Raw genomic sequence first — 26,034 nt, forward strand, 5'->3', positions numbered from 1 at the left:
CCCAGGCGCTCCCAGGCCAGAGAAGAGATATAATCCCTCCACCTGGTCCTGGGTCTACCCCTAGGTCTCCTCCCAGTTGGACGTGCCAGGGACACCTCCCTAGGAAGGGGCCCTGGTGGCATCCTCATCAGATGCCTGAACCACCTCAACTGGCTCCTTTCCACAGAGAGGAGCAGCGGCTCTACTCCGAGTCCCATCCGGATGGCTGAGCTTATTACCCTATCTCTAAGGGAGACCCCAGCCACTCTGCGAAGAAAACCCATTTCGGCCGCTTTCTACCCGCGAACTCATTCTTTCGGTCATGACCCATCGCTCATGACCATAGGTGAGGGTGGGGACGAAGATTGTACGATAATGTTGCTCTGTAAAAGAATGATGTACAGATAAGGAACAGAACACTCGTTCCGTTTCAGTATCAAATTGATTTACTGTGCGCTTTTATTGTCTTAATATCCGCTTCTGTAAACTGCATATCTACTATCTTCAACAACATCATAGAGGTGTTGTAAAAATAAAGTTTTATTGATTGACAATCTGTGTTTTAAAGCCTTCTCCCCCCCTGCCAGACTGTCCAGGTATAATGATACAGTAATGTTTATTAATTTATCATTTTGTTGGTATTGAAGGTGTGAAATTGAAATCAATTCATCTAAAAATGCTGCAATCAGTGTATAAAATACCCACCATCTGTATTAAAGCCCAGGTTGCCAAAACCTACAGAAACAAAAGTACTGAGAGCTTAAACTCAGTGCCCTCAATGATAACGGCCCGACACAATCTGTTCTCAAGGCTTGTTGCTGATTTAAATCTGTTATGTTGACTATCGATACATTTCATGCTGAGTGTTGTAAATGAAAGCGCTATAAATAAAACATTCAGTCATCAGTTTTTAAGATAATGAATTTGCTGCTTGGAGCCGAGCAAACGCTGATTTTGCTTATCTGTCGTGGGTACAGTGAATTAAAGCACTTTATTTCCAGGGTGATTAACACAAACACAAATTGAAAAAAAAAACCTTGAAATAATGTATCGTCACATTACTGTTCCATCCGGACGTATTGAATTATGTCTTCAGCTCCCTGGAAACACTGACAGGTTAAAGTCAGAGAAGTGGATGAGTGAATCGTACAGGTGATAGGTTCGCCTTTACCCTTAATCTCCGTCAGTTCCCTTGAAAGATACCCTGATGACCTCTTGATTTGGACACTATCAATACTCATTAACTCATCGTTATGATACGGTATGATTTATGGCTCGCCGTCATCCGGCCCTCTCAGGCTGCCCTGCCTAAACACCACATCTGGGGAAGCTCAAGGTTCGTCTGGGCTGTCAAAGTTCAGATACACCTCCTTGTGTTCACGCTAATAAATTGGTGAATTGTTGGACGGGGCTCAGTTTGGTGCATCCTCTCCTGCCATGGCGAAAATGGAGAAATTTGATCTGGAGAAGGGCCGCTATCGGTCCAAGGGTTTGAGCACCCTGGAAAAGTGTCTGATATTTCTCTTCGTGGCCATGACGGGAGTCTGCATCGGCCTTGCAGTCGTCTATGCCAATGAAAAAGGGGACTCTTCAACTGAGGGAGAAGGTAAGTGTGTCTTTAGTGTGTTGGCTCATAATGAGTTATATAGTTCTCAAAACAAAGAGAAAAGTAAACAATGCAACACAATAATCCTTAACAACACAGTCAAAAGACATTTATATGAAGATATCTTAATTCTAAACATTACTCAAGACAAAATAAAAAGTTCTCTATTTCTGGAGGTTTTAGTGCCTCATTTGTGCTCCTGCATCCAGAAACTCTGTGTAGTCAACATTTCAGTAGCTGTGGGGAAATACAACAAGACAAGCAGTGAAGAATGTCGACGGGAAATCTAAAGTGAGAGCTTCCTGAGGCCACACATCAGTGACCGAGCAACACCGAGAAGCATCTTGTCAGATTGGACCTGCAGTCACTGCCGACGGATGATGAATTTTATTGTCAGTGGTTTTTCACTGTCCCCTGTATTGGCTGCAGCTGGAGATTTATCCTAACTTGACTCGGTGGCCAATAATGATCTGATGATTTGGAAGATCAAATGTAAATAGCAGAGGAAATCAGATAAAGGTCACACAAAACGTCATCTGTTTATTTCTATTTAGTTGTAAAACTTTTATATAATACCTTAAATGTCAAATCAAGTCAAGTCAAATTTATTTCTATAGCACTTAAACAACACCAGGGCTGTACCAACAAAGACAACAAGTAATATGAACGTGATATGACACGTGTTGTCAATATGGCACGTAGGCCTATGACACTTAAAAATGTGAACGTATCGGGTTTTTGCAGACGCCTGCTACCTTTTGCGGAATAAAAACGTGTCAGTATCTTTGGGAAAACAGATTGTTGACATTTATTTTCCTATCCTCCAACTGTCTCTTACTATCCTGAAGGAATTAAAATACTTTTTCATTTTGAAAAAACTGATTTTTATTCTAGTCTTACTCAGGAAAAAAACACATTTCTGCTGCCTTTCTTCAGAAATGGAAGTCGAGAATTGTTTGTGTTTGCATGAGAGGTGTGAAGTGATTAAACGAATATCAGCTGAACCTATTTGCTTTCAGCAGCCGTCTACACACTTTGTGTCTGTGTAACATGTGCAACTGTGTTGGCCAATAGCACACAATGAGGAGTAAGGACCTCCACTATGTTGCTCTGTATGATCAATTCATGCTCTATTTCAGTGTTGGATCTCGGGAAAAAACAGAATAATGCAGTCTATCCTTATGAAAAGCATTAAAAGGATCACTGCCCCCCAAAACGGGATGGCTTGTTTTACATAACAGAACAACAATGTCTTAATGATGACAGCTATGTTCTGCCTAAACGACAGAATATGCTCCAGTTTTTTGTCGTTAAACACAGCTGTGCTCCAGAATCTGGAACAGAAGACGCCCTGGCCACAGGGGAAACATGCTGCAACTGTGGATCATAATCAATGCTGTTGCCAAGGCATCTCCATTGATTTTGATTTTTCACATCAGAAACCATACATATATTTCCCCTTTTGAAGTGTGGTGCCAGATTTGGAACAATAACACACATAAGCACTAATAAATCATGGTCCACCACTTTGTTTCAGACTGAAAAATCTCAACAGCTATTGGATGGATCGCTATGAAATTGTGTACAAATATGCATGGTCCCCAGAGGATGAATCCTACTGACTTTGCTGACCCCTTGATTTTTCGTTTAGCACACACAGCAGGTCAAATTTATAACATGATACCTACTTCGATGTGGTTTGAAGTTTTAGCTATGATTAAGATATTTCAACAACTGTAGTGTAGATTTTCATGAAATTTTGTTTAGCCGTTGTTGTCCGCCTCAGGATGAATCCCTCAAACTTGCTTCCTGTACTATCATAAGGTCAAAATGTAGATTACGATCGAATAACTGCAAACATAGTGAAATCCCAGTAGCATGAGCTGTTGGGAAAGCTGTCTGTTTAGTGCTAATTAGCTAATGTTTGAATGCTAACATGCTAAAGTAAGATGGTTAACAAAGCGTTTAAAAGTGTGATGGATTTAGTGGCATGTGCCTGAAACACAAAAGGCCCTCTCAGGAGCCAGTGATTGGTTTGTGCCCTCTGGGTTACTGTAGAAACTGTAACATTCAAACCTGCTAAACATCAGCAAGTTAGCATCGTCATTGTGAGCATGTTGGCATGCTAAAGTTAGACTTTAACTTGAACAGGGATAAAATGATTCAATCTTGTGGCTCTTCTAGGCTTAACCTCTGAAACAAGCCTCGCGGGGGATTGTGACGTTCAAAAAAATGTATCCAGGCTTTTTACAGCAGCTTCTTTCATAATGCACGTTTATGGAATAGTCATTGTGCGCCACAGTGTGCCACGTGATGCTGTAATTACGAAAAAGTTGGCCTCAAAGCCTGGCGCTCCTGCTGGAATACACAATTAGTCTTGTTTCAGGGGAGGGTAATGAAGGTGCTTTTTTTTTTCCATGGGCAGCATATTTTTTTAGTCCATGCAGGGTGGAAGCTGCGCAGAAGAAGAAGATTTAACACAGTAACAAGTGTCTTCTCCTTTGTCTCACAGTTCCAGGGGAAGAGTCAGGATGTGGAGGTCCCCAGCAGCTGTCTCTAGAGTCCGGCACCTTCAGCAGCTGGAACTATCCCAACAGCTACGACAACGGCAAGACCTGCACCTGGCACATCACTGTGGACCCTGGCAAGGTGACATGGCTCAGCATCACTGCTTCTCTCCGAATCCTCAATCAGTGAATTATGTGGCGCCACATTCCCAGGGACCTGCGCTACATTAGCAATCGGGTTGCATTGTGGGTAATGTAGGCACAAGGTTCTGACCTTTTTAAGAAAGACAAATTAGTGGAATGAAAAGGACAATATGCCCGGTTCTCCTGCGTCGATTTTTCAACCTTTTTCGTTGAAACGGTTTATGTCAGACAGTGTTATAGCAGTGATATGCAAAGTCTGTAATCTTTTAATAGCCGTAATCCTCTAAGATTGACCAGCAGTGTGCATAATCAAGATTCTAGACAAAAGAGAAGCTCAGAGATTTTTTCAATACCGGCTTTCATGTAATAGCCCCCATTGATGTTGCTTCAGCAGCTTCACTGTAGGCCTTTGTCCCTTTTGGTGAGGTGAGCAATACAGTGTTTAGAAATAGATCTTTATGATTTTCTATCTATACAGCACAAAAGAATCATTGTGTTCTATAGACACGAGATTATTCTGTAATGGCACAAAAATAATTCTCCTCTCGAAAACCCCGAGCTCCAGCATCATCTCATCTAATCTTTTTACAGGACAATGCCGATCAAAACAATTCACTCTTGTCTCCACATCAGACAGAGTCTTTTATAGTGTTGGTGCCTGGCGTCTAATCAGTTTGTCAAGTCCCTGTCTTATGTGAGGCCAAGCAGTGGAGGACAGCTGGAATGAATGCAGTGGCAGCGTCTTGGACAGATGGCTGCCTTGTCTCCTTCATTCTCCTCAGCTCTCCTCCCCACACCCACAGGAGGAAACTAAACCCTTGATGCTTCTTTCTCTGTTAGCATGGCCGCCTTTCCCGGGTGCCTGATGCTGTGGCTCTTTTCTCCATGTCTCTACCTTCCCTTTTCTATCTTTAAACACATAAACATACAGACAAGGGGCACACACTTAACACATGCATCGTGCGGTCATATTTCACACTGAGCCCCTGCCATGCCTTCCCTGTCAGCAGCCCGTCTCTCCAATCAACTTCTTAGATTGAAAAGAGAAAAAAAAGCAAGATGAAACACCTCTGCATGTTTCTGTTGCAGGTGATCCATTTGTGGTTCGATGACTTCGCTCTGGAGGACTCTCAGTCCTGCACGAGAGACTTCGTCACACTGCAAGACTCTCTGGGAACCATTGGTAAAGAATGTATTTAGTAAAGAGCTGAACGTATTCTGGTGAGACACACAGATAGACAGACAGACTCGCATGAAGATAAATACACCAGCTCTTTCAGCTTTGATGTCATGCCCGAATCAGTCCATCCATCCATGGGCAGACTCAGCCAGTGAGCCAAACAATCCTGCTGGTCCGCTGCACACTGCTTTTACTCACAGCTACACACACTCCGCCGCTAGTTTTGCAGCCAGGCTGCAGAGTTAAAAGCAGTGCGCTTGGTTCACAGACATCTTTGATTTCTGTTCTCTCGAAGTTAATTAGAGGCAAATAAACCCACAGGCGGGACAGACTGGGTCACATATTCAAATAATAGAGGGCATATTTGTTGAATGATTAAAAAATGTGTGAGGACTCAGAGTCAAAGTCATGGTGTTTGGCAAAAATACATTTTACGTGATTAATAGTCACAATATTTATTCAGTGTAGCAATGGATGCCAAATGAGGAACTTTAAAGCGTCTAATATATCAATACATGTCTGTATGTGATAGTCTACACAATGCCCTGCCTTTGTTTCAGGAGAAAGACACCCAGACTGAAAGAAACAAAATGTTTTGGGGTCTCTTTGAAGTTGAATGCATCATTATGTGGTTGTGTAGCATCATTTTTGTGATCCTCTGTAGTTGTTTTCTGTGTCATTGTGATTGTCTTGTGTCACTTTATGGTAATTTCCCATCGTCTTGTGGTAATTCTGTGTCTCTTTTTAGTTGTTTTTATCTCTTTGTGGTTGCGTTGTGCGTCTTTGTAGTGATTTTGTATCTCTTTATGGTCACATTGTGTCCCTTTATATTTGTTTTATTAGATCACTGGGGTTAGTTTGGGGTTTTTTCTGTCGTCATTTTCATCACTTCTGTGTCCTTTGCGATCTTTATGTGATATTCTGTTTTAACGGTTAACCCTTCTTTTCTTATTGTAAATGAATTAAGCTGCGCTGAATTGTACTGCTTACACCATATTTTTTGTGGTTTTGTAGGTAAATATTGTGGCTTCACCAAGCCCAAGCCGCTGGTGTCACTTACAAACCGCCTGTCGGTGCTCTTCATCTCCAATGACAGAAAAACAGACAAAGGCTTCAAGGCTCATTACAAAGCTGTGTCTCCAGAGCTCGCGCCAGGTAAGAAGATGAGTGGGAATCCATCTCAGAAAGAAAATTGCCTTGACTCTGGAATAATGTTGGATGTCTGTCGTACAGTGTGTGATTGACCTAGAAAGTAAATGTTGCAGGGATGGGTGTGGAATGAAGAGAGGGGCTGGGAAGGGGAATGAAAATGGGGGTGGGTGGGGCTGGAGGGGTGCATTTTGCGAGTATCCTTGAGGTGCATGTATGAAGTACCCTCCCTCCATCCCTGGTGCCAGAAATAGCCGAAGCTGGTGGCGTTCTCCAAGGTGACCAGGGGGATATGATGACCCCCGGCTTCCCTGAGAAGAACTACCCAAATGGAGCGCTGTACCAGGTACGGCCACTCACACAGGAGAGGAGACACAATAAAAGCCCCAGTATGACAGCTACATGGTACCATTCACTTACACTGAGGTTGTTTACATCTGAAGAGGCACCGCTGACCTTTATCTTAGGATGTTAGGTTGTAGTACACCAATTTACACAGTGTGCACTCTGCGACAGACTGGAAATAAATATTTGACTCGGAATAAACTTTACTAGGATCAGTTATTCTTTTTTACCTAATCAACTATAGCATTGTTGTATTTTTGCTATAATTGATGTGGTTATATTAAAACAGTGTCGTTGGCAAACCTGTAGAGAAATATCACCCTTCTCTGCAACTTTCACTTTTTGCGCCTTTCAGCACATTGTTTCGGTTTTACAGGCCGCAGCTTTACTATATCGGTTCCGTCTCATGCTCACGTAAGCATTTTCCCAGACACAGCCGTTTTATAACTGAGAATCTTTTAATTCTAGCTCTGATTAACTAAATGTACTCTAGCTACTCGTCCAGCACCAAATGTAATTTGGGCCATCTTAATGGTGTGACTTGGGGCACGCAGTTGGGTTAATCACCTTGGAGTAGGCGTAGCTGGATTTTCAAACTTTTGATAGATCCAGGCAAGTTGTTTTCGCCTGATTGAAATCATTATGCTAAAATATGCAGACACGGAAAGAAGTTGATAGAGAAAATATGCTTTTACGGACTTTAAAGCAGTTTATAACTTCAGAGGAATTTTATTCATTTCAGCAATGTGTAAAATATTTCAGGAAATCTGTGTTTTATTTACTATTTACAATGTGGAAGGTTAAATAACCTGAACTAGACATAGCAGTCGTATACTCTTAGTGGTCACAGGTTGCATTGTTGCGTCTGTAATGTTATTCAAGGGCTACCTCTTTGTGAACATGTGGATTATGTCTTCAGTTAGATTCATTGATTAGCTGAATTTAGTTTGAAAGCTGCTGCCACTAATTATGTAAATCCATGCCAATTAAATCTACTGACTTCAAAAAGCAGATTGGTTTAGAGTGAGAAACATACGTCATAGAGGTTTATTCAGTTTTATTCCAAAATAATTGGATAGTGGATTGTGCAAATTAACTGCATCTCACTAATAGGAAGATGTCCTGGATATTATACCATGCCATATTAGATTTACTGTAGTGGTAAACAGCGTGTTAGTATTGATAAGCATGTAAAGATTACAGATTGGCATCTCGAAGTAAATCCATCATCTTTGGATTTCAGCACTGTCACATTGGCATTAAGTCTTGAGCTGTGATTAATGCATCTCATTTTATTTGGGTCAATTTTAATGTCAGGGCTCGCACGCTGGGTTTGGATGTGAAGTCAGATGGTGTTATTTGGCTGTCATCATGATTTCATCTTGCTGTGGTTTAGTATTACAGGTCAGCACCTGTCCAAACAGGAGCTGAATCACATTTAGGTATCAATTCAAGTGTGTCAAAATGCAGCTCTGCAGAAAATCAACTGTTGCCATTTGCGGTCTTCAAAATAGGCTGTGCATAACAAGATCTGGCATATACTTATTTGTGGAAATTATTTGGCGATGGAGGTACAAATGATTGCTGTGTGTCTCTTTGTACTTTATTTTTATGTTGGATCAGTGGAGAATCACGGTGCCTGAGGGCGAAAAGGTTCGGCTGACATTTACTTCCTTTGACCTGGTCCCTGATGTCTGTGGAGACTATGTGCAGGTCTATGACGGTGACAAGGCTGGCTCTTCTTTACTAGGTAAGCATGACATTAAACAAGTTTCTAGTATATATGCAGTGTGGGAAACAAGAGGAAGAAGACTTTGCACCATGAATAAAAGATGAGCTCAATTAAAAGTTTGGGAAGTTGTACAGTGGAAAGAGACTCTGGAGTCTATTTTGAACTTAATGGATCAAAGTATGTCTGCATAGACTTCATGGTTAAAGTTAAATTGATCTAAACTCAATCATCTAAACTGAAATATGTAGATGTTGCTGTTGTTGCACAATCTTCCGATATTGTTCATCACTTTTTAACGCTGACTACCATCCGCTAAAGGTACATTCTGTGGTGGCGCAATGCCAAAGCCAGTGCTTTCCAGCGGCAACACAATGGTTGTCCGCTTCAAAACGGACCAGAGTTTGACTTCTAAAGGATTCAAAGCAACTTACACCAAGTCCAGTCTCCCGACTGTTGCACCACCCCCAACAACAACCAGACCCACAACGACAACCAGACCCACAACAACTCCAACAAGGCCCACTCCAACCCCGACAACTTCTGGTAAGTATTCTCTCCAAATCTACCTTTCTGTTTCACTATTTCCTCTTCTTTGCTTGAATGTCCAATATTAGGCTATTTTTTAGGTTTTTAGTTTTTTTTTGGTCGACTGTTAGAATAGGTTTATATTTTTTAATGCTCAAAAACACATCAATTTCCTCAAACTGTGCATTGCTGTAGCACTGTATTCCCCCTCTGTCTGAGCGTTCTGTTTCAGCTCCTGTCTCTTTAAGGATACCAGGTCTCCTCTGATTGGTCAGCTCGGCCACACCTGAGCAAGCACAACTAACAACAACAGAGCAGCTGTGCTAAAATCATTCTTTCATGCCAAATTAGCCGCTAGGCAAATACAGAAGTGTGACTCTGTGAGGATGTGTGATGTCACAAAGTCACAGAATTAAAGGAGACACTCTCAGGAGCAGTTTCAAGACCTTTTACACGCCCATAACCTATATGAAAGACTGAAGGAAAGGAGAAAAAACGAAAAAAAAGCATAAAAGGTCTCCTCTTTAAGGTAGAAAAAATCGGTCAGTGTCTGTAAAGTTATGACATCACAACCTTACAGAAGTCTTAATAGCCCATTTGAAGGCACTGCTTCTGAATATGGGCCCTGTGCATTTCTCTGGATTGAGCCTTTTGGTTACTTTACAAAGCATGCAGGGTGACCATGATTTTAATTTCGGATGGACCTTATAATTACAGATGTTGGTAATGTTGGCCTAAATTTGATGGGTTTCAGTCTCAAACAGACGTGACTGAAGCAATAAGTCAATAAATAACCTTTTTTTAAAAACTCTTTTTCTACAATATTTTTTAACGCAGAGACCGAGAGACAGGGACGGAGACAAATAGTGACAGAACAACTGTCACTGTGTGTGGAAAGGAAACATGCCCTCATCATATTTGACAACCTCCAATAACCAAATGACAGCATCAGCCTCAATGTGGCTGAACAGCTTTTAACAAAATCGTCCATCACGGCCTTGTTTTTAACTGACTTCAGAGATTTCTTATTATTAACGTTAATCAGTTATCTCTTGGGAGTTAATGCTGCTACACAACATACTACAATATCATTATCTACTGTAGGTGCTCACATGGTCTGTGAGGGTCATCTGCTGGCCAAATATTGTGCCTCCATGTGCACTTTTCCCGGCACAAACACTGCTCTTACAAAGTGACAGCTGAGGATGAATGCAAGCAGCTCTTTGTGCAGGAGAGGAGAGATCCCCCTCGAGGTTTATCTATTCATCACTGTGTTAAAGCTATTGGAAGTCAGACCTTTGCTCTCCGGTGGCCACTTAAGGTACTGCATAATGAACCTGTTCATGTGGCTGTATTGTATCAAAGCGGGCCGGTCCTCATCAATTAAAAAACAAAAGAAAGAGGATTAACTCACACAGAAAACTCAGCTATTGATCCAGGTTCCCTTCTTCTTCTTAAGACGACTCACACAATCAAATGTGAATATGATCAAATATTGTTTTCAACATTACTTCCTCCAGGGCGTAAAGGAGTGATCCAGTCCGAAGGTTTCCCAAATTCATATCCTGCTCACGCAAATAACTCCTGGGAGATCGTCGTGGCCAAAGGATTCCTGATTAAATTTCAGATTACTGACATTGCCATCACAGGAGAGACTGGACAGTGCAAGGAGGACAAGCTGATCATTTCAGACAAGTACAGCACACTAGGTGAGCCACGGCTGCATCTTTTACTCTTTCACATCCAAAACACTGACTTGTTTTTCTGCTATTTCTGCATAATGCAATCCCTGTTTGTAGGGCCACGTCTGTCTTTGTGTAGCCTGAATAGCAATTTGGATGCTACAGCAACCCAGCAAACAGTTAATATACATCGGTTTATAATTCAACCTGTCAGTATGAAAGAGGACTTTGGCTTGTTTTTGCTGCACGTTGCTCGACTAACGACTCTAGCGCTGTATGAATATCACAGTACCCGTCCCCCTGCTTTAAAACTGTCGATTAGGATCTTCTTTGCTCAGAGCCCAGCAAACTATAAATTACATCTCATTATTATTCACTTCACTGGCTGCAGTCAGGCTGATACCGCTTTATCTATTGCTGAGCTCTCAAGGACTAAAGCGCTGAGATATAGAAGCACACGCTCTCTGTGAAAACACACACAGATAGGTGACAGGAGGAGTGTGTTAACGGGTGCGTCCTGTTATTTCGTGGGGCATGTGTTTGTAGCAAGAAACGAGAAGCAGAAATGGGAATAAGCAGCTGAGGTTTGAAAACGCGAGGAGCCTGAAAGGTTTCAAAGGGCCTTTAAAGTTGGATTATGTGAGTTATGAAAGAAGTAAATCGCCCCAATATTCCTTATACTACTAAAAACTTCATAAGCGGTAAGGTACACTGTGGCTCACATCAGTTCACTGCTGGTTCGTTTTAGATAAATATTCAATTACTTTTTCTCTTCTTTTCAGTTTTCTCTCCGTTTGGTCGGGTTTAGGAAAAGATGGTTTGGGTTAGAAATTAAAAAAACCCTTTCACCACATTTAACACTGTGATGCTGCGACATTACAAAAAAATGATTGATCAGTTGCAATTAAGGAGCAACATTTAAGGAGCTCTGTGGAGCTTCTCTGTACTGCCGGAAGCTGGTTATTAGTTTATGTTAATAGACTCCATTTATTAGACTAACCAGCCACTGTTCCTCTCTGTTAGCGAGTGTTGAGAGGCACTGTGACGAGGCAGGCATAAAGTCACATCCTTTTGACTGTCACAGAAAATCCTACCAGAGTCCTTCACAAAGAAATTCACAGTCCAGCAGCATTTAGCAACATAAAGGCAACCAAGAGAGAAACAAGGGAAGGTCTCATTTTTCACATCACGTTACAATCCGCTCACAAAAATGACCAGCAACAAAGTGACTGATACACATAAACTGCTACAAATTGCTACATAGAGCCAATTTATGTTGTATTATGATGTTCCAGGAGCAGTGGCGTGGACAGACTTTTTGAAGGGCAGGGACGAAAAGAAGGGCACTTTAACGCGCGTTTTGGCTCCCAAGAGGGCACTTTAGCGCATGTTTTGGCTCCCAAGAGGGCATTTTAGCACGTGTTTTGGCTCCCAAGAGGGCAGTTTATCATGTTTTAACCAGTCAAGGGGGCAGTTTAGTGTGTTTTGCCAACCAAGAGGGCACTTTGGCACGCTTTTTTGGCTCCCAGGAGGGCACTTTAGCGCACGTTTGTCAACAATTGGGCCCCCCCCCTTGTGCACATCACTGTCCAGGAGCAACACCAATACAGCGACATGAGCTCTTGCGATGTTTAATAGCGTCGCTTTAAGCTCCAGTTAACAAATGACTGCCTGTAAGGGGAAAGGGCTGTGATGCTAGTTCTGTAGATCCCACTGAGAATCGGCTAATTGTTTTGGCTCACTGGTTCACGTGCTGAGCATGAAGCTAAGAAACTGATACAGTTTTTTCTCATAGGGGCTGAAAGGCAGAGAAAATATTGGACTTTTCTGACGTGAGAGAGGCACAGCGAAACTATGATTGTGCTCAGTTAGCTGATGAATTCACACTCAGACAGTGAAGTCACCTTAATTTGTTGGTCAGCATCTCCATCCATCAATCACACATGACATGACACACCCAGCCTCGCACCAGCACACACTTACTTACAGCAAACAGCCTTTACAGTATTTACCCATCTCATCTGCTTGAGCTACATTCTCTCAACCGTCCGTCTAATCCGGGCTCTTCTCTCTTCATTTGCCTCCATCTTTTACCCCCTGTCCCTCCTCCTCCCTCAATCTCAGGCACACACTGTGGCTACCTCATCCCCCCGGTGATAGTCAGTGCCAGTGACACAATATCTGTCACCTTCCAGTCCGACAGTCGCCTCACAGACCGAGGATTCTCTGCCAGCTGGGAGGCTGTGTACCCCGAGGATATCGCAGGTACTAAGGACACGTGCGTGCACAACACATACACACACAAACCAGAACACACTCACATCTGCTGAAGCAGCTCAACACCTCATTAAACCTAACCATAAAACATTTCACTCCTCTGTCACGTATTTATAGAAAAGGCAAAGTCACTGCATAGGCAGTGGGAACTTTGCTCAGCAGGGGTCAGAGTACAGTGTGAAGCATAAAAGGCGAGATAAAACTGCTTTATCTTCTTCTTTATCACGATTATGAGGGATGAAAATGAGGTGAGACCCCACGTGCAATGGTGGAAAAAGTACTTAAAGGCCCTGATTTTAGTGCAACCCGTTTCCAGCCACTGATACTTTCGGTTAGTCTAATATGTTACAAAAGACACATTGTATTTACTAAATCTTTACTGGACAAATTAAAGGAAATTAGAAATTATAGCAAGCCCCGGTGCTTGAAACACACTTTTTTATGATTTAGTCACCACAACAAACGCTTTTTAACACTTTCTTCTCTGTTCTTTGATATATTGATACTTTCTGTTCTCGAGTGCCTGGACTGCCTTGGTAATCACCCTTTCTCCCGTTTCCAAGAGCATCCGACACAATTTATTACCAACCTTGTGTCACAAAGAGCAACCAGTCATCTTCTCTTTTTTTTTCTTCAGACTTTTTTTGTGAAATAGTGTAGAATGTTCAATATTTGTTCTGGGATGAACCATAAACCTCACATTTTTATTGTGATACACAGTTTTATGCCACTTAGTCATACATATCTGAAACCTTTACCATTAATATATGGACACTGTATATATTTGGGATTTTACCTATATTTTTGGATCTGCATCTCACATTTTCTTATACAGTACCACACCATTTACCAGTTTGCAATTGCAATCTTTACTTCTTTTCTGCTGCACAGAAATGTCCCTCAGGAGAAATAAAAATCTTATTCTACAAGCTGGTAAAAGACCTTTTCTTTTTTTAGCAGAAAGAAAAATTTATGATAAATTTCACATATCATTACAAAGTAAATGTTGATTGGACAATGTAATGGCGATGTAATAATGACACCATCTGTGTTTAGATTGGTTCCCTGTAAACCTCGCTTTCACTGTGCAGTTTTGTCTGGCGCCAGGCACGAAATTTCCTGACAAAAAATGACGGCTGGCTGGCGATCCAGTCAGGCAGGCAGATTGGCACCATTTCTGTCTGCTTTCACATCTCCATTATAGAATAAAGGAATGAACAAACTTGTGTTTTCTCCATTGTTGCTGCACTGAGGACAAACGAAAGCGATCAAGTTGTCTTTGCGACAGCAATAGTACCAAGTTGTCTGGGGGAAAGTTGTCTGTTTTCACTTCAATTTTCCCTTTCTCTATCAAACTTATTGATTAGAGTGAAATGTTACTCCGTTAAGGTAAAAATACATTAATAAACATAAATTAGTTACTTTCCTTCATTGCCCAGAAATATATTTATATTTCAGATCTGAATATCAGCACTAAGTGAGTAAAATGGAGCAAATGTCATTAATATATCGTATATTTACTCCTCAAGACATCTCTTCTCATAGGCAGATACTGTACCTCGTGTACACTTATCTAATTATTATCCTGTATAATTACAATATGATCACGTATCTGTTGTTGTCATTCTCTGTTTCAGAAATACAAGGCTGTGGCTTTTCTTCCCATGAGGACACCGGCGTTATCAAGTCCCAGAACTGGCCTATGAACTACAAGGCTAACACGGAGTGCATGTGGAACATTGCTGCACCTTCTGGAGAGAAAATCACTCTGAACTTCACGCACTTTGACCTCGAAGCCAAAGATTTCATAACGTCCAAATGCTACGATAACATAATGGTGTACGACATCAATAGTTCGACTAATGCGCTGAATGAGAAGCACGGTGCGTTTGTTTGTGACTGGCTGATCCCAAAACTGTTTATTTTTTTCATGATAGATTATAAAATTTTTTACTGCATCTACATTAGCACTTGTATGTCCTGTGGGTTACTATATTTATTGTTTCAATATATTTTAGGTCCATTTTGTGGGACCATGCTGCCTCCTTCCATCCAGACAACAGGCGACAGGCTGGTGATTCGTTTCAGCTCAGACTTGTTTACGGAGTCCAAAGGCTTCAGGGCCTACTGGACGACAAACCACAGTCTGCCTGCGCCCACCGAGCCGCCCACTCAGCCCAATCCATGGGACAACATCACGATAGGTGGGGTATCTCTATGAACATGACACAGTCTGCTAAAACCTTCATTACACTGCAAATGTTAAAAGTAAACTTTAGCTGCACTTTTCTATATTTTTTCATGCTGACAACTGATGATGTTTCATGCAAAAGGGATGAACCCAAGGAGAATCAACACCTGATTTCCCTTCAGTTCCACACACAGACAGGCAGCTGTTTTCAGCATAAAATCTGTGATGAATCAACGGTAGAATACCTGCACAGCACCGAACAGCAGAGACACCAATGACGCTAATGGAAACCAAAATTATGAATATTATACTCCATTTGTGCCAATAGATCCTCCTAAATCACACCCACCTTTAAAAATAATAACCGCACCTCCGAAGTTGACAAGATTTCACACAGCTGCAGTTTACTGTAGTGCGGCACTTTGTACAGTAACTCTGTATTTCATAGTGCCAAATGTGAAATATTGTATTTCTTATATATTATGTAACCTCACACTTGCAATCTCCACTCACTTATCCCTCCAGTCATACAATAAACCATCTCCGGGTTAGCAGAGAAGCATTGCTGCACAGAGCTCTGCCTTATATTCATCTGATTAATGCTCCCTCCCATCCTCACCCCTTCTTCATACCCCCACCTCCACCTTCCGGTGCCTTCAGTAGATATGCACTAAAAACAAGGAGATATGTGAGAGCATGATGTGAACTGGCCCAGTGCTTCACTTTCCTTCCTCGCTGATCCTCATTCTTCACCCAGCGATGAGCCCCAGGTGGCCCGGGCTCCTGCCGAGCCCATTGCTGAAATAGGGTTTTATAGATGAACTCTGCTGCCTCTTGGGTTTTTTTTTCCCCCAGCCAGGCTCTGACCAGAGGTGCCCTATGTGTCACAGGAAGGAGGGAAGGAAGTGTGAGAAATGAAGGGATGAGCGACAAGAGCGACTGGAACAATTTAATGTCAACTCCTTGGATGACCACAATAAAAGTATATCTTCACGGGTAGTGATGTTGGGATGTCGAGGAGCCTGACCTGGAGAGTCCAGTTCAGGACCCATCATTTGTTTCACAGCAGGAGGACTGTGTTGTGTTTGCATGAAGATACACTGAGTACATTGCTGCAGATTAGATCAATCAAAAGCCAAGAAAAAGAGGGACATAGCTCGCTGTAGTCGGCAGTGTAAAAAATTTCAAAATTGAAATGGGAACAACTGAGCCATTAACTGAACGGGGCTTATCTGTGGGCTGCAGATATGTACTGTATATTCAAGCTCTGTTTTATACACGAATGCACCACAAACACAATCATACACGCACAGACAACCAGACAACAGGATGGATAACAATGTTTTCTTCTCATTTTCTAGACTGGCCAAGTACGTGTGGGCGACCAGCCATTCCTCCGACTGTTACGTCGCGCATTGTGAACGGAGAGCCGGCCAAGCCGCACTCCTGGCCCTGGCAGGTGTCCATGCAGGTGAGAGTCCGCTAATAAATGTGTTCATGCAAATATACAGCTAATGACATCAGAATTCACAGAATAAACAGCAGAATATATATTGTTTTGTTCTGTTTTGTTTTAAAAGGGCAAATTCAGATGCAGATAAATTAATCATCTTTGGGTGGACGCCTTGTTCAAACCAACGGGGTTCATTTTTTATTCATAATCTGATATCAAAGAGTCATTTGTTCCCCACGCCTCTGTCTTTTCTGTGTCACTGATTGACTGACTGCTGCAGGATATATGCTTACATATTTAATGATCAGTACACAAATGTCTTCAGTGTCTTCTTCTCTGCCTGCCGGTGTGTGTTTGTTTCAGGTGTGGCCGGAGAGCCGTCCAGATCCCAGCTTCTCCCATACCTGTGGTGGTACTCTCATTCATAAGAACTGGGTGCTCACAGCAGCCCACTGCTTCATCAGGTAAACGATCTCTTTCATCATTCCCACATACAGCACAGGTACAAGGACACATTAAGATATACACACACGCTGGTGCAGGTTTGTTAATGCCACTTTTAATCCGCAGAGTTTTCCCAAACTTTCTGGAAGCCCATTTGCTTAATGTCATCAGGCAGTTTGGTGTCTGTGCTCTTACCTCGGGCTTATTACAGTGCAGGAGCAATGCCTTGTTAGAGATAGCTTGCTGGCTAATGGCCTACAGTGGCCTTTAGAGAGAGGGATGATGGCACACTGAGGAGATTGTGTGCTGTACCGCTTTCTGCTGTGAGCCTGAGCAGAATGTATACGAGGTTATGTGCCACAGTGGTGAATGTGCTGTGTACAGTGCACATTCCCACAGAAAAAACAGACACCGCTCGAATATCTCGTCATCTTGAATAATGCAGTGAAACAGAATAACACTTTTTTAAAGCTGCTGTAAGTGAAATATCTTTATCAAAGTAAGTGATAAGTAGCTCCGTACTCCTACAGTAATCCCACAGTAATGTGGAGTGTTTGGTCGGTAACCCACGTCTCTCCTCCTCCTGCTCATGCATTAAAAGAGAGAATACATTTTATGCCCACTTCATCCAATCAGGACAGAGAACTCAATGAAGAGACAGTCCCGTCTGCTCATGAAGGAGCGGCGTGCAGGATCCGCCTGTTTGCTGCCATGTCTGTTCACCGCTGCATGCTTATGTACGGAGGAGGAGACTGCAAAATGGACAGGACGTTAGCTAAAACAACAACAACGATTACAGCAACTTTGCCTGAATGTAAAAATTACACACTCAAAATTGTAAAAACACTGACCTGATTGCCAGCGTTTGACAGACAGGGAGGAATTCCTCCTCATTCTGAGAGTAAAATAATTAACATGCAGTGTCCTCTGTGGAGTATGTCACTTCCTGCCATGAGAAAAGAGAAAAAAGTTGATAAAAAAAAGTGTACATTGTATGATTATGTACATGTATGTAGCCTAAGTGTGTGTACATACATATACAGTATATATACAGTGATGGAATGGAAGTACAATAAATGTTTACAATTAAATGTTTTGCCATCCTACTCACTACACTACTTTTTTGAGACAAATATTGTAATTTTGCTCCACTACATGTATTTAAGAGCCTTAGTGACTAGTTATTATGACTAATATTGTTATTTAAAGTATTTATTAATTTCCTGCCTCATTTTTCACAGTTATAGTTCAAATCAATCAACAAATAACTCAACTGCAAAATGTCATGCAAATAAAGCCTATTGAACTGAATTGAAATTACATACGTATCTCTGTATGTTTACTGTAAACTGTGTGGACTCATTATTAATTCATCTGCTGATCTTTTGCCCAGATACGCTGATGAGCTGCAGCGTTGGCGCATGTGCCTCGGCAAGCACAACCTGACCTACACAGAGCCGAGTGAGCACTGCTTCGGTGTGACTGGTATCTATCGCCACGAGGGGTTCAAGTACCCCACGGTGCCCACGGTGGAGTTTGACATTGCTCTGGTCAGGCTGGACGGAGATGTGCCACCCACTGATGAGATCTCGTTTGCCTGCCTTCCCTCAGTGGAAGAAGTGCTATCTGGGGGCAAGAAGTGCTACGCCAGTGGCTGGGGAGATGAGACTGGTACTGCACATGAAGTCCACATTTGCATGTTTATACTCATCATATTCAGAATATTATGATCGGACACTGGCCTGAAAATTAGCCCGTGGGTGATTTGTAACTGCTCCTATTAGCTTGAAAACACAATGGGTCCACATAATATCACCTTACATGGTCAAAGTTCAAATTAGATAACAATAAAACTGAAAATGAACACTTAACACTTGTTTTTGTAAGGAAATACTTTGACATCAGGGGTAGGGGTAAAAACTCAGTAAGGTTCTTTATACTCTTATTTGCACTAACTTTATGAATACAAAATAGTGGAAAGAAATAGCCTATTGAAAGAGCAAAACACATTAAACTACACAAACTTGCATAATTTCAAAATGTGTGGCTTTAGAAATTTAATCAAACAATAGATTTTTGGATTTGAAATCTCATCGGCTACATGATGCATAAATAGCCCAGAGGATGGCATGTAAGTGGCTCAAATGAGCTGTCAATCAAACGTGCCGCGGGTCTTAACAGAATGCACCATATCAGGCCTCAATGTATTTCATGAGAATATATAATATATTAAGATACTGGATGATCTTTTGTTTTTGTCATACAAGGTCCAAATATGACCTTATTTCTGCAGTATCTGGGATGACATCAACTCTGGATAGTTTCCAAAAATCAGAGATTATCACTGCATCATTTTTGGATCATATGTTCCAGTAATATCTCTTGATTCCTGGGGTTTGTGCACAGATAGTCTCACGTCTTTTAAGTACTTCGAAGTGGTTATTTTATACACTAAAATGATACAATAATCCACCACATCAGGAGACGCTCACTCCTCATAAATTGCATAGTTTGCATGCCCTCTGCTGGACTTAATCTGTAAATACATCCTGTATTTATTCTCCTCAGTGTGACAAGTTAAGATCTTTTTAATAATCTAAATGTTTTTTTGTGATTCTTAGGTGATTCCATGAATGCTAAGGTTGCAGAGGCCCTTAATCAAGTGGCCCTGCCCGTTGTGCCGTACGACACCTGCAAGAGGATGGACTACTGGTGGTTCCAGGTCAAGACCTCCATGATCTGCTGTGGTTATACCCTGCCCGATGAGCTCAAGTCTGTCTGTCAGGTAAAACAAGTCCTTCAAGAGAGCAGGGCTGGTTGTCAGGGTGATGATTTTACACATCTAACTTCTGATGTTGCTTCTGATGTTTGACAGGGAGATTCAGGCGGTCCTCTGGTGTGCCAGGATGCCGCTGGTGGTCCCTGGGAAGTTCACGGTATAACCAGCTTTGGCCCTGTCGGTTGCATAATGGATAAGAAGCCGTCCGTGTTCACCCGCTCCTCTGCCTACATTCCCTGGATCGAAAACGTCATCCGCAGGGACATCTACAACGAGCACAGTAAGAATCCAGCTGGTCTAAACTGACCCACTTTGCTCTAAACCTAAATACAGTCAAATCATTTCTTGCCCATTTTGACCCTCTGTTCTCTCCGTGTAGCGTCTGGCTGTGGAGGGCCAAAGAACCTGATTGGCACTAATGGCACGGTGTCCTCGATGGGTTACCCAGGCAGCTACAGCAACAAAGCCAGATGCCAGTGGAACATCCAGGTGCCTGTCGGCAAAGTGGTCCACCTCCATTTCCACAGATTCTCCCTGGAGGAGAGTCAGATGTGCTTTAATGACAAAGTCACCATCACAGACAAAACAGGAAGTCTAGGTATGTGAATATCTGCCTCCTTACTCTCTCCAGCTGACGGCACATTTGCTGAGTTATTCACTGATCTGATGTCTTCGCTTCACGTTACACCGCATTTCTCCCTCTCAGCCACTTTAGCACACTGACTGCAGTCTATTAGTATGTGTGAATGACGCTGGTAACTTCACTGATATTAATTATTTACGTTTATTCATGATAAAAACAATTTTAAAAAACACCTAACTTTCATTGATCCTAACAATGACAGGTGTTTGGTGAAAATCAAGGCAATCAACTTTTGCCAGTTTTTGACCTTGCAGTACACTGACATATAAAACAGCTGTAGATCTGAGCCTACTGCTCTGTGATCTCCTGTGTCTCAGCCATAAATCTCATGTGTCGTGCAAGCATGATGTAAACATAGAACAGAAGGAACCAACAAGCTTTCAGGACAGAATACCTTCGAAGAGTAAGCTGTTCACTTTCACTGTTCACTTCTCATCAGGTACATTCTGCAGCCATGTGCCTCCTGCAGACCTGGTGAGCAATGGAGACAAGCTTCACATCAGCTTCTCCTCCAATGACAAGGTGGTCGACACCGGCTTCAAGGCTACCTGGAGGGCAGTGGATCCTACTGAAGGTAAGACGGGGGAAAAGTGAAGCTGACAGGACACGGAGGGAATAGCCTTCAAGGAAATCTGATGTATCTCATTGTTTCTTCTTTTCGGTTCCCCTGTCACACACACACACACACACACACAGTTCCTTGTGGAGGGAGCTTCAGCAGTGAACAGGGCGAAATCACCTCTCCTAAGTGGCCCGCTGACTACCCAGCCCAGTCTGTGTGCACATGGCATATCAGTATTCCCGCAGCAGAAACGGTCCATGTCGCCTTCACTCACTTTGAGCTGCAAGCTATAAACGTGCTTGGAGACTGTGTGGACTACGTGGAGTTCTTCAATCAAAACATGACATCATTAGGTCGGTAATTGTTCTTCAAAGTCTCTTGTGTTTATTTTGTTTTTGTAAGTATGTTCAGTTTTATCAGTGGCGAGAAAACGATCTGGTGTTGTCTGTTTTTTTCAGGTCGATTCTGCGGCTTTGGCCTTCCACCCGTACTCAGCATCACGGGCGACACAGCCATCATTCGCTTTATGACTAACTGGGACAATCAACAGAGTGGGTTCTGGGGCTACTGGACCACTGATCTCACTGTTTTCCCCACTTTACCTGCTCCACCTCCCAACCCATGGGACAACATCACTATCTGTAAGTGTAGTCAAAGTCATAGCTGCCCCGTTTCTCATGCGGGGTTCCACTTTCAAAATGAAGCTTCCTCAGATTGTATAAACTGCAGCGGGATCTGAAACTGAATCCCCTGATGTCAGATTTTTAAGTTTTAATGCAGTCTTCCATTGACTTTACCTGCTGAAATGCATTTTCAATAAGTTACACATTAGTTATAGATGGTTAATTGTACATAATCTCTCCCAGCCTGGCCGGCAGATTGCGGAAATCCAGCAGTGAAACCCAAAACAGTTGCCACGAGGGTGGTTAACGGGGAGGAGGCCATCCCCCACTCTTGGCCCTGGCAAGTCTCCATGCAGGTACAGCCAACACCTGTTTCTCTTGTGTGCCTCATAACCAATCAGAGAAAAAAAAAATTTCATTCTGAATGAATGTATTACTTTTCCCCCAGGCCTCACCCATGCCTCCGATACCTTACATGCACGGTTGTGGAGGTTCTTTGATCCACGAGGAATGGATCCTGACTGCTGCCCACTGTTTCATGTTGTAAGATACCAACACAGAAAGGCTGGCAGCACACGGCATCTGAAAGGCTCACAGTTCTTTAAAAGAAGCTGTAATCATTGTACCAACATGACCCAGGGATGTTTTCCTCGTAGCTCTTTTTCCAGTCATCTGAATTTTACACAACCTGCTCACCACCAGACACCAGACAGGCAGATTTAAGAACTAGCAGTTAAGGAACCAGATATTTCCATCAGGAGTTGGTAGAGACCAAAAACAGAGCTAAAAGCAGAGTTGCTCCATAAGTGTATATATGTCAGTGTTGTGTTCGCAACTTGTTTCCACTGCCACTAAGTAGCCAAAAAGATCACTTTATCGTGCCTGCCAGCTTGCACAATGACCAAAGGAAAAAGTAAAACAAGTTCTAACGTTCACCGTCGATCTTGTAACTGCTTTCCAGCCCGCTGAATAAACCTTCCTACTGGCGCATGTGTTTGGGGAAACACCACATGAACTCCTCCATGGACGTTCCCTCAGCGGAGGAATGCTACATGGTGGATGGCATCATCCGCCACGAGGGGTTCATCTACGAAGAGGATCCCAGTGACATCACCAATGACGTCGCCCTGGTGCATTTGGCCAAGCCTGTGAAAATGACAAAGGAGATCAGCCCCATCTGCATGCCCACACCTGGGCATGTGATGGCACCCGGGACACCCTGCTTCGTCACCGGCTGGGGAGACGAGAAAGGTAGAAGGGATCGTGAATTTCAATTTCCTGCAATGGAGCTGTAGTCGTTATGCTGTAGAGTCATCATATCTATTTGGGGCCTTGGATTCTAAATATTTACTCACCCCCGATTGTTGCAAAGAGCGCACCAACATTAACTTTTACTTCTATCTTAGGCAACTTGTTCCCCCAAGTGGCCCAGAAGCTAAATCAGGCAGCCCTTCCCATCGTTGACTTCGACACCTGCAGCCAACCTGCCTACTGGTGGGACAGCCTCAGGCCCTCCATGATCTGTGCCGGATACGAGTCTCCAGATGAGCTGAAGTCTGCCTGCCAGGTGAGAAGAATAAAAACATGTTAGCAGAACCCGCTGATATCCTTTAGATGATGATGGTGCTCGGTTGTTCTCTCACACGTTACGTAAGAGTCCAGGCCTCTCCTGATTGTCTTTTATGTAACACCCTGTCAACTGTTTTTGTTTGTGGTCAGTCAGCCTTGATTGCAAATGGCTGCACGGTTTTCAGGCATAATTGGACATGGGAAAAATAGGAACATTATTTGTTTGCAGTAATGAGTGATCATGCAAACAGAGCCTGGGAATATTAGAAATGTAGCAAAAAACCCTTCAGAACTGTAGTGAAGGTTTTAAAAATGCAATAGAGCTGACATTCACCTCTCTGAGGAAAACTCATGTCACCTTTTTGACAAAGACCGACCTTTACAAACTCCAGGACACAAAGAGATGATTTATGGTGACTATCAAAATCAAAATGTTCAACACTTTCTCTTCTGCTCTCCCGCAGGGTGACTCCGGAGGTCCTTTTGCCTGCACGTCCGCTAGAGAGACCTGGGAGGTGCACGGCATCGTCAGCTTCGGACCTCAGGGCTGCATCCAAGACAAGAAGCCCTCAGTGTTCACCCGCGTGTCTGCCTTCAGCGACTGGATCGAAGACAACATAAAGACGTTTATTTATGTAGATGGCAAAACCAACTAAACATCTCACTCACATCTGGAAGTAAAGATTTTTAACAGCACGTTGTTTCTTCAGCTACAGACGGAGTGTTCATATGTTCTTTTATGACACATTTAAGCTATAATAAGGCATCTCACTACTAAGACAGTGTTAGAACAATTTATGTTCAGCTATATTTGATATTTAATACATTTTACAGCATACAAGTTAAAGAAACCAAACATTTTAAGGAAATACCAAACAATGTAAAGTTAGAGAGCTGAGCTTGTAAATTGATTGATGTATGACTGATTGTATCTATAAACTCCATATTGAATTATTCTATGCAAACTATATGCTTTCCTGTAATTATTATTATGATAAGGATGCTGTTGTACAAACTATATTAAAAACTCTACACTGTAAACTTAATTGTCCAAGTGATTTTTTTTATCCTTGAAAATAGTTTTGTATTATTTCTGTGTGTTACTTTACTGCTGCTACACCAGCAATAGAATGTAACTAAGTACATTTAGTCAAATACTGTACCCGAGTACAACTTTTAGGTATTTCTGCTTTACTTTTCTGCAACTTCATGCTTAAAATTTACTAAATTTTAGAGGCAGATATTGTACGTTTACACAACTATATTTATTTGTAAGTTACTTTGCAGATTGCTTGCCATATCAAATTAATTATAACGGTTTACATTGATCAGAAAAATCCTGAATATTAGATCGGATAATTGGCCAGACTATTGATAAGTTGATTCATGTATTAATTTCATTTGTAAGTTTGACACCGTTTCAAAGTCTACTTATCGCCAGAAAGTTGTTTTTGATCCTTTAGTAAATTTAATCAGATACTTTAAGACTTTGACTCAAACACTTTTTAAATGTGTGCTTTTTCTTTTGCAGAAGTAATATTTTGCACAATATCTTCACTTTTACTCAAGTAAGACTTTCAGGTACTTTTTACACTGTCTGGCCAATCTTCCACTCCTCAAGCTCCCTCCTCTTTTCCTTCCCTCAGCTGCAGACAGATGACTCCTGCAGGCACATATTTAAAGTTTTGGGTTTTAACCCCTTAAATCACATGGCCAGGCCGCTCAGCCAATGGGAGAGCACGGCTCAGATTTCATTCTAGGAGGAGAGAGGGGGAGTATAGAGGGAGGAAGAGAGAGAGAGAGAGAGGCAGAGACACAAGCACTAATCTGTGCTCATGGTTTGGACAGCCGGCCGGCCCTGACAGCACTTCCTCACATTCTCTCCTGACGAGGGATTGTCTGTGCTGTGTCTTTTTTGTGGAGTATTTGGATGGCACGTTTTAAGGGGAGAGGGATTCCCACCAGAGGGAAAAGTCCAACAAGAGTGTGTCCTGGAACAGAGTGAGGAGAAGGAGAAGGAGGAGGAGGAGGAGGAGGGAGGAGAGCAGTAATTTTCCCCTCATCTTTGCCTCTGCAGGCGTTTCTTCTGTGGGAGAATGGGGGCTGGAGCTTTGACCATCTGTGTGAGTAGAAGCTACAAAGCCTTGAGTTGGCTCAAAGTCTTCCCATTCAACCTGTGATTAAGGGCTGAAGAATGCATAAGGGGACTGTGTTGCAGTTCAGTGTGTTGTGACGGTGTGTGTGTGTGTGTGTGTGTGCGTGTGTGTGTGTGTATTGAATGTTCTTGTACACCCCAAGTGGCTTTTTAAAAATGTCATGGAGGGACAAGTGTCTTCTTAATTCACTTCAAGCTTCGCCCTCCTCAATTAAAACTCTGCTCACTAACTACCGGTATCAAGAGGAGTAACTTTCGCTTGCGGCACTGACAGAGAAAGCTGATTCCCTGCCAGCCAAGTCTGCCATCTTTGTATAACAGTATAACAGAAACAGAACAGGAATACATACACATGGTAAGCTTCATGTTTCCTGCTCATTATTTTCCTAGCAACTTTTTTTTTTCTCCCCTCTCCAATGAGGTCACTTTCCACAACACTTCCTCAAAAGAAAAAGTCTTTCTCTAAAAAAATGAACCCCCTTTGACGTT

The 26,034-nt window shown here is 42.4% G+C and overlaps 1 protein-coding gene across 1 annotated transcript; it reads left to right on the plus strand.

The window, feature by feature from the left end:
* The first annotated feature begins 1,350 nt into the window (after positions 1-1,350).
* LOC115571574 (ovochymase-2) lies at positions 1,351-24,436 on the plus strand. The gene is made up of 25 exons (XM_030401430.1): positions 1,351-1,585; positions 4,098-4,234; positions 5,326-5,419; positions 6,431-6,571; positions 6,814-6,911; positions 8,534-8,660; positions 8,961-9,185; positions 10,688-10,876; positions 12,974-13,114; positions 14,764-15,009; positions 15,145-15,330; positions 16,679-16,788; positions 17,134-17,234; positions 18,608-18,885; positions 19,836-19,999; positions 20,090-20,273; positions 20,373-20,591; positions 21,076-21,210; positions 21,333-21,551; positions 21,657-21,839; positions 22,065-22,177; positions 22,270-22,364; positions 22,783-23,072; positions 23,228-23,388; positions 23,855-24,436. The coding sequence occupies exons 1-25, from the start codon at positions 1,417-1,419 to the stop codon at positions 24,044-24,046; spliced, it is 4,197 nt and encodes a 1,398-aa protein (XP_030257290.1). The 5' UTR covers positions 1,351-1,416; the 3' UTR covers positions 24,047-24,436.
* The last annotated feature ends 1,598 nt before the right edge of the window (positions 24,437-26,034 follow it).

Source organism: Sparus aurata, chromosome 1, assembly GCF_900880675.1.
Source record: "Sparus aurata chromosome 1, fSpaAur1.1, whole genome shotgun sequence".
Lineage (NCBI taxonomy): Eukaryota > Metazoa > Chordata > Actinopteri > Spariformes > Sparidae > Sparus > Sparus aurata.